Source organism: Episyrphus balteatus, chromosome 2 (assembly GCF_945859705.1).
Source record: "Episyrphus balteatus chromosome 2, idEpiBalt1.1, whole genome shotgun sequence".
NCBI lineage: Eukaryota > Metazoa > Arthropoda > Insecta > Diptera > Syrphidae > Episyrphus > Episyrphus balteatus.
In genome coordinates this window covers 46,046,283-46,055,713 of record NC_079135.1, presented here as the reverse complement: position 1 = coordinate 46,055,713, position 9,431 = coordinate 46,046,283, and the positions used below count along the sequence as shown (strand labels likewise).

General features: G+C 30.9%; 1 protein-coding gene across 2 annotated transcripts in view; it reads right to left on the bottom strand.

Annotated features, from left to right (window-relative positions):
* Nucleotides 1-2,320: 2,320 nt before the first annotated feature.
* LOC129908407 (dynein axonemal heavy chain 3) overlaps nucleotides 2,321-9,431 on the bottom strand; it is a 181,181-nt gene continuing 174,070 nt past the window's right edge. For both annotated transcript variants that reach the window (XM_055984866.1, XM_055984867.1), the window contains exons 63-66: nucleotides 6,011-6,222; nucleotides 5,300-5,497; nucleotides 3,506-3,716; nucleotides 2,321-2,901 (exon numbers count right to left, since the gene is read on the bottom strand). In XM_055984866.1, the coding sequence (XP_055840841.1) occupies nucleotides 2,560-2,901; nucleotides 3,506-3,716; nucleotides 5,300-5,497; nucleotides 6,011-6,222 (963 nt within the window). In that variant the 3' untranslated portion in view covers nucleotides 2,321-2,559. The remainder of the gene's footprint in view (nucleotides 2,902-3,505; nucleotides 3,717-5,299; nucleotides 5,498-6,010; nucleotides 6,223-9,431) is intronic.

Sequence of the window (9,431 nt, the reverse complement as noted above, 5' to 3'; positions counted from 1 at the left end):
TAAAAAATATTAAATTAAACAATTTTTTAGGTAACGATGGCTTAATTGAAAGATAATAATGCCTAGTTACCGGATTATTACAAAAAGTTAGTCAAATATCATACCTTTAATTTTTTTTTTTTTATCGAGAAAGGGACTAAAATTCACATTTTTTTTTTTGCAAAAAAAAAATTTTTTTATATATGGTCATAATTTTGAAAAAAAGATATAAAAAATGTTAATGCAGAAAGTGTTTTGTTTTTTTGCTTAGAAGAATTAGCTTACATTATAGTTTCATAAAAAGTTATTTTCTCAGTTCTCCGACTTTTTTTGGTGGTCATAGGCAGTGCAGGTTACTTACATGCAACATGAGAAAAACACATTAGTTTTGCTATTTATTATTTTAAAAAATAACTTTTTGCTATTCATATTTCTTAGTTGTGATGTTTTTGACCCGATAATACCGAAAAAACATTTTTTAAAATTGATTTTCATAGCTTGGGTTCGAAAGGGTTAATTCTATGAGCGTTTATTTGTTGTATGTTGGTTGTTTTGTTTCATTAAATTGTGGAACAATAACCAAAATAAAACAAAAACACCACTTAAGAAGGGATATGCCTGTATACTAGGGTGGATCGATTTTGTTTTTAATATTTTCGATATAAACCATTGATAGAATGTTATCAAGAAGGTATGTCTAACTGAGTGAAAAATCAAAAAATAAGTTACATTGAACTTTTAAATACTTTTTTTTTTTAACAAATACCTTAACTAATTATTTAAATGGAGAGCTAAACAATTCATGTTTTTTAATTCATAACGCATTTGTTCAGATTTTTCCTAGAGAGAGAATTAAAAGTCAAATATAACTTTTTTTATATTTTACACTCAGTGACAACTTTTTATAAATGACCGAAGTCAAAAAAAAAAAAAAAAACTAAAGTTAAATCGACCCACCCTAACGCTCAATAAGGAAGTTCAAGTATATTTGTTTAATAAAGACATCGAATAAAATGTAGATTGTAAATATAAAAATATAAATAAAAAAGTTAATGCTTTCTTAAAAATTGTATTGTTGGTACAAAAAATGATTTTAATTTGTCTTTTACCAACTACTTGAACCATTCCAATGTTATTTAAATATTTTGTTCCATCCTCAAATATTCTAATTAGTATCATAGTTTGAGTGATGTTGTTAAATCGTTTTTTATGTATTTAAAATTATTCAAAACTAAAGATTTTAATTTAGTTACTCACTTGTTATAAGAGAATGCTGCATAAAGGTTTTATCAACATTTTAGTTGAAAGAAACCAAAATCGAAATTGAATAAGAGTAAATATAACTTTTTACCAACTTTTAACTTGAAGACTTGTTTATAATATCTAAACAACATCTGATTTTTTAAAGAAACAAGTTTGAACTTAATTAAAACCTATAAACAGCATTTCGAATAAAAAAGTTTCAAACAATTTTTTGGATACAAAAATAAAACTGAGTTACAACGGCATTCGTTTCAGATAACCTCAGTATGATACAAATGCAACAAAAATCTTGTTGCAAATCGTATTTTGTGCTATTCGGGCAGCCTCTGGGAACGTTTGAAGTGAAAAATTCTCCTAACCTTAAAACAGGCTGCATGACCTAACCTCCAATTTGTGACTTGTTAGACCTTTGGTTTTCAAAAGGAGACATTATTAGCTTTAATTTGAAATTCTGCAGTGGCCGCCCGGTCTATTTTGTATTAGGTATGTAAAAAAGTGATTCAAGTTAAATCTGAAGAAGTCTGCTTTTGCCGGGATTCGTTAAAATTATCGTTTTTTTTTATTCCACGCCTCTCCCACCCTTTTGCCGATCATCTTTTGCGATGCAATCGGTTTTCCCACTATTTAAACCAATAATCCTGAATTTGCTCATTACTCATATTCTGCTAATATTCTAATTTTTATCCGCAGCGAACATTGAACTCTCACGGAAGTTTTAATTTAATCAATATGAGTTATCTTTTATTTGAAATTAAATATTGCAAAAAAAACCAAACAATTGTTTACGCCTGAGCTTAACAAAATACCAATGTTTTAATTTATTTAATTGTTTATGAAAATCCTGTTAACTTATGGCTTTCAAAATTCGAAAAGCTAATCCACAAAGAATTAATTTAATTTATGCATTAATTGAAATAAAACAAAAATAAAACCCATTTGACAAGGTAGAAAAAAAGATAAATATTTCACTCCAATTTCAAACTTGGAGAAAAAATAAAATTTTGTTTTCAGCTATTTTCCAAGTCTACTAAAAAAAAAAACACAAAACTAATTTCATTGCAAATCAATACCAATTAAGAAAAGTTACAAAATATAAGAATTTTATTTCAAATTGAATGATACACTCACTGAGATATAAAAAAAAAAATTGAAAAAAAAAACAATTTTACAAATAAAATTGTTTGTTTGTTTGCTTATTTTTTTTTTCCAATCGAACTATTCCTCTTTGACTCGAATATATATATATTTATAATATGCCCTCTGCTTGTGTCCATTTAAGAGGACATTCTCTGATGATATCGGCCATTTCACAGTCAATTAGTCGTCCAGTTGACAGAGACAAGCAGTGCCTCGATTTATCCAGTGCGTAGAAGTAACTTTGCTCTTCAGCTGAATGTACATAACAAAGTTAGTGGAATGTCCTGTTGTGGACAATACTCCCCGGCGTTCACTTGTTTTGTAGATGGGGCAGTCGTACGTCCTCAAGCTGCTGCTGCTACTGGATGAAGCACCCACGCCATCGTCATCTCCAAAGCCAGCCTCAGACTTGAGGACTGGCATCATCAAGATAATTGGCAGAGTATCAAACAGTATTTTCGAAAACGATTCATCCAAGCATTTAAGTTCTCGATTCCAGCGGGCGCCCTCCAGGAATAGGCCCTGTGAATTGAAGTGAAATAATGGAAAATAAATACTCTCGACGGAAGTCAACATGCCAATGCCAAAGCATATAGAAACAATATATACCAGGAATATAGCAGGATCAGGAGAAGGAGTATAAAAAAAAAAGAAACAGAAGCAGAAACAGGAAGTATAATGGTAATGGGGGTATTGGTAGAAAAAACAAAAACAATAACAACAAAACAACAATAAGGAGATATGAGTGTTGGGTAGAAAATTCAAAGAATAGACTTTGGACGATGAAAAATCTGGCTTTGGAGATGCGGCATAGGGCGGAAGGAAGAAGATATTTTTGTTTCATTATATTCTTGTCTTACGTCAAAGGAAATTGTGTCCTCATTATTGGCCTTTTGTTCCTTTTTTGGTTATTGAAATGTTTGTTTGGTTTGAATTTTTGGAATTTGATGGTAATAGACATTTTTTTGGTGAAGATGTATCGAGTTATGCATATGTGTGTAATAGAAATAGACATTATTTCCAGTAACATTATTTTCAATGGCAACAAAAAAGAAAAGTAAAACCGGAAACGAAAAAGTTTTCTTGTGTTTTTTTTTCAAAAATTAATTTACAAATAAATTGTTACCTTAACATAAGCTCCCAATTCTGGAGACTCTTCTTGATCTGTTTCAAAGTTAGTCACATTGAATTGAACACCAATCAAATCAATTTGATAGCGATGTTTGCGGGAGTAGTTCTGAAGGACACCGGTGATAAATGATTGAGTGAAATAGAAACCAGATAGCCAATAGACAGTGGGTTCGCCATGGTCAATCCATCTTTGGAAGAATTGTAATCTGTTAGGAAGAAGAAAAATCAAGATGTTAGATATTTTTGTTTTCTGTGTAAAAGGTCAGAAGTTTTTATAGTTTGGTGGATGATTTATGTTTAAATAAATGATGATGACAATTGAACTTTGAAATAAAATTTTGTATCTTTTAACGGAAAGGAAGATATGAGATTTGTTAAGTCGGCTTTGGGTTCATTTTGAATAATTACCTAACTCTTTCAAAAATGTAGAATGTATGAAAAATAATATCATGACTTCCTTATTAAGATTTGAAGTTTTTTGCTGAAATGAAACAAATTGGACTGTATTATTGCCATATAACCGTTTTCATGATTTCTGTCTTTCTCCTAAGCGACACGACCGTTTTCAATGAATACAAATTTTTTTACAAAAAAGTTTTAGTTGCTTAAAAATTTTCAAAAAAAAAATACTTTCGGATTTTGAAAAAAAAAAAAACGTTCAGAATTTAATTTTTGAAAACGGACCAATGATTTTTATTGAAACTTTGTTTTTATGTGTCGATTAATATTTTCTGATAAATGGCATATACAATTTTCCTTTTCAAAATACTTTTTGGACTTCGTTTCGTATGAATTTTGTTCATTGAATATGAACAGTTAAACCTAAATCCAAGATCGAAAATATTTTATATACCTATTGTTTCGAAAAAGAAAATTCTATAAACGCTTATTCTATCCGTCATTTTGGAGCCACCATTTTGAATAAAAAGAAAATTGGAAGCTTTTTCGTATTTCTCATACTAATAGTGCTTCAGTGTACTAAATTTCGTGACTTTTCATCAAGAAATGGACGTGCAAATGATTTTTGAAGCCAAAAAGCACCAGAGGAACCACTGTGGGGCGACGAGAACGATAAATAGCCAAACCTTCTTGACCGAAAGATTTTTATTTCTTCAGCGAGTAAATAATTTTTGCTGATTGTGTCAACTTAATTTTTTTTTTTGCATATTTGGTAAAAGTAATTATATTTACCAAATAGTCTATAAATATGAAATATATCGTAAAAATAGGATTTTTGCCAAATTCCGACAAATTTCGAAACACATGCATGACCGAAATCCTTTTAATTTGAATCATTTTTTCCACTTAATATATAGCTCATACAATGTCTTAAGCAATTATATTAAAAAAATAAGATGTTAGGGTGGTCAAATTTTTTTTGTGAAAATATCATTTTAAAAATTTTATTTTCAAGTTTCAGTTCCAATGTGCGACCGGAAAATATGAACCAATTTTGATAATTTTTTTTTAAAACCCTTCTTAGTTTTTACCATACGCAACTTTTTTTTTGGAAATTTGCTCTCTCACATCAATGGTTTTTGGGTCACTGTGGTGTATGAGTAATTTTTTTTTTAAACAAAAACACGTGATATAGTTTCTGTCGATGATCAAATAATCTTACCAATTCATTATTTTCCAGATAGAAATACCATCAGCTACCACCCCCCTCTATCTTACTTTAAATGCCGGTTTATAAAAAAAACGTAATTAGGTGATTTTTGTAGACTTCGGACAATTATTGCGCGACACAAAATGTATAAAAAGAAAACTTAAAACGTACTTATCTTACCTTGCCAAAAAATCACTTATATAGCTTGCCAGTGGCTTCAACGATGGATAGCTCTTCGACAACCAAGCTCGAGGTAATTGCCCAACAATCATTGCTGAATGAACTCTCTCCAACTCCGGTATCATAGCAATTTGCCCTTGTACAGCTTTTTGCACATTATTGAGACTCTTCCTCAGATAATCCAAAAGTCGATTAAACCTATAATGACAAGTTCATCCAAAAGATATACAAAGGCAAATAAACAAAAAATTTTATTTCAATAAACAAAATAAATAACTGTCTATGCACATTATTACATACAACATACACTACACACATCCTTCAATCATGAAGAGAGAGGAAGTTCTTTTATAGAAATAAAAATAAACAAACAGGATAAGCTGTGACACGACTTTGTCGTCATTCGTCTAGGATTATCCTGGCCGCATTATTTGTCATTTTTCTTTATTTTTATTTTTTTCTCTGTCTTAAAAGGAAGAAGATGGAAAAAAAAGAAATATTCTATAACACGACAGCAATAGTATCTACTACGACTAACGCCAGTACTGAAACTACTGACACGTTTTCTCGAAAATCATTGTTTGCTACGCTTTTATTGAAAAAGCAAGACAAACAACAACAATAACCTCCTAGAAAGACAGAGAGAAAAACCATAAAAAAAAAATCAAAAAAAAAAAAAAAAAACGAGAAAAAAAAACCATCCTTATTTACCTTATGAGCTCCTGGCGTAGAACCGTATTCATGGAATTCGTATAAACAACAGGATATTTGCGGGAAACCTCTTCAATATCGTAGGGTTGTGGTAAACGGCTTAGGATCTCCTTACATACATGGTATGCAGGATCCTCAGCCGTATCTGTGGCCGACGATGCTCTCGTCGATGCCAACAGTTCAGTTTGTGTCAGGAGAACTCCCTGAAGAAGCTGTTTTGTTCCAATTTGTTCCCCAATAAAAAATGATGTTGGTAAAACGGTATATAGGTGATGGTGGTGGTTGCGTTGTAAGAGATTGAAATTCAGGATACACGTGTTTGTTATTGAATTCGGATGGAAACAGTAGCAATGCCAAAAAAAGAGAAAATACAAAAAAAAACAAAAATAGAAAAAAAATAAATTGGAAATTGTATTTTATCTTAGATATCATCCGTTTGACGTGGAAACGACAATGGTAAAAGGTTTTTTTTCGGGTGAATTTCATAAGAAACATTGGTTGTCGTTAATTCGAACGAAATTTTTCTTCTTCTCGTACTTCTTTAAATAAAAACTTGCTAAAACAACAGTTACATTTACAGCTACGCAATTACGAAACTCGTTTCTGCCATGAAAAAATGGAGTAGGATATCGCTACCCCACAACTCATGAGTACTTCCAACATGACGCTCTCAATAGTTGAGAGTTGAGTTAGCTTAGGCAACACAGGAGCATTACATTAGAGTAATCTAACCGCTTCTACTTTTTTAACTTAACACAAATTTCTCAGTTTTTCTAGCGCCTTGAGACTCGAGGAATAAAATTACTGAACAACAAAGGTTGTTGTTTCTACTTTTTTTAACTGTTTTTCATTTTTATAAATTTTTTTTGGTGAGTTGTCGTTTGATTGCTTGTCCGACCTCTTAATATCACTCTCTTTCACATTACAGTGGAATTAATAGGAATGAGGTCTAGTAGGAGATATGCAAAACACCATAAATTGGGCTTGAGTGGACATCAATTCTGGCAGCACGAAGGGTTTCGCTTTTTCAACCAAATAAACAAAAAATAAACTGATCAAACAAAATCTTAAAGCAGAACCAAAAGTATTCAGTCTTAATAAGATTGTAGCTTAAGAATTTGTTGTGACAACTTTTGCGTCACTATGTAGTTTTAGTGAAGTAAGACTTACCTTATCCTGGAGTTTAACGTTTTAGGCTCTAAATTTAAGAACATGATGTAGATCTGCACAAAGAAGAAAGGTGATTCTACAACTCAATTCAAATGCCTCAATAGTTTTGGTTTTTTAAGTTTTATTGACTTCGAAATTTTAATTCTATTCACAATTTCATTTTTAAGTTTTTCTTAAGTTTTAAATTCTACCAGATTGCTTACAATAATATAATTTAACAATTTTTTCAACAATTTTTTATATGTTAAAAACTGCCTCAATATAAACAGGGTTACACTTAACCTAATCAGGGTCAGGCCATCTCAACGCATTTGAAAATGTTCGTATTGACTCTAGAAACGCTTTTGGATTTAGGTACATACTTTACATGGAGATGTCAGAACAGTTTAACATTGACCTCTTTTGGGTGCCGGGTCACAGAGATATTCTGGGAAACTGCGAAGCAGATGAACTCTCCAGAAATGGAACTCTAATACCAATTTTACCCAACAAGGCAATATTGAAATACTAATCGCAACGTGCAAACTCATGCTGAAGCAAGAAGCAATAGAGACAACAAACATAAAATGGTCAAACATTATAACATGCCAAACGACCAAGCAGATCTGGCCTAGGCTAGATCCAAAACGTTCAAAAAATTTACTATCTCTAAGCAGATTGCATATCAGCTCTGTAATACGTGTATTAACAGGACCCGGTCTCATAGGTAGACACGCCATAAGATTTGGCGTAGTCTCTTACGACTTCTGTAGAAGTTGCCTTGATGAGGAAGAAGAAGAAACAATCCAACATCTTCTCTGCTCATGTCCTGCCCTTTCCAGTAGACGTAAAAAATACTTGAAAAATATTTCTTACAAGATTAATGTTATAGAATAAGAGATTGCTGCGTTAGTATTTAACGTGTTGAATAAATAAAATAGTGGCTAAAAAATAGTGATACGAGTGAACTAATTAATACTGACATCTTCAACCTTAACCGTTTCATTAAAAGCTCCAACTGGTTTAGTTAGGAATTTCCTTGCAAATTCATGGTATCATAACGGACCAATAAGTGGTCTAAGTGTGTCAGTCGTTTTCCTGACAGCCATTTCTACCTAACCTAACTTACATACTTTTAAAGTAGGACTCATGCACTTAAATTACTACTTTGTAGAGGCTTAATTCTAGATACTTCTTTTCATTGCACTTCAAAAAAAGTTTAAAGTCTATGCTTTAATTCGGTGAATTTTTTATTGAATACCGCTTAGTTTCTCATACAACCTGAAATCTTCTTTAAAAAAAATAAAACCAACAATTCTAAAAAGTTTTTGGTTTACAACTTTTTGTAGGGAAATGAGAGAGATTTAGAAAAAAGATCTAAAGCTTACTTCATGATTTCCCTCTGTTCAATTCATATTTTCAATTTTGAGAAAAATGTATAGATATTATTAATTTTAAGAATTGAACAAAATTTGCTGTGTAGATACGTGGTTCAGGCAGAAACGGGACGATTTGACACTTTTATCTGCTGGAAAAAAATGAAAAAAATCAAAAATGTCACTTAACCTCTTCTTCTTCTGATGTCTTCGATTTTAACTATATACATACATATTATGGGTTTTTTCATGGATGCCAGTCAAATACAAATATCAAAATCGGTTCACCCAGTCGAAAGTTTTGAAGTAAAATACATATAAATGTATATAAAAATATTGTCGAATTGAGAACCTCCTCCTTTTTGGGATTTGGGATGATTTAAAAATTGATTTTTTAATTTTTTTCTCGATTTAAATCGTGAATAACTGCTTCAGAACTCCATTTAGGGAAAATTACTACAAGACCTTTTTTGTAGAGAATTAAATTTCCCATAAGAATCTGTCGTGGTTTTATTTTTCTATTCACTTATTTGCTCATCACAAAATTCCAAAGTGAAACAGTCAAATTGAAAAAACACTTCGATTTAAAAAGCTTAATTACTCGAATACGGCTCGTCTGACGAAAATTTTCAATGATCTTTTTTGTGGGAAATTTAATTTTATATAAGAAAAAATGAACAGAAATTTTTTTTACTTTGATCGTCTAGCAGTTCTGTTGTAAAACATCATATCATGTATAAAAATAAAAAACACCGATGATAGACCTCTCAAAATTTTTTTTAACGGCTCAAATTTTCACCAATTTTTTTTTTTCATCATCCTGAACAAGATTTTCGAAGTAACTTTCAAAAAAAAAAATATTTTATTTTTTTGGCCCAGTCTAATATAATATATGT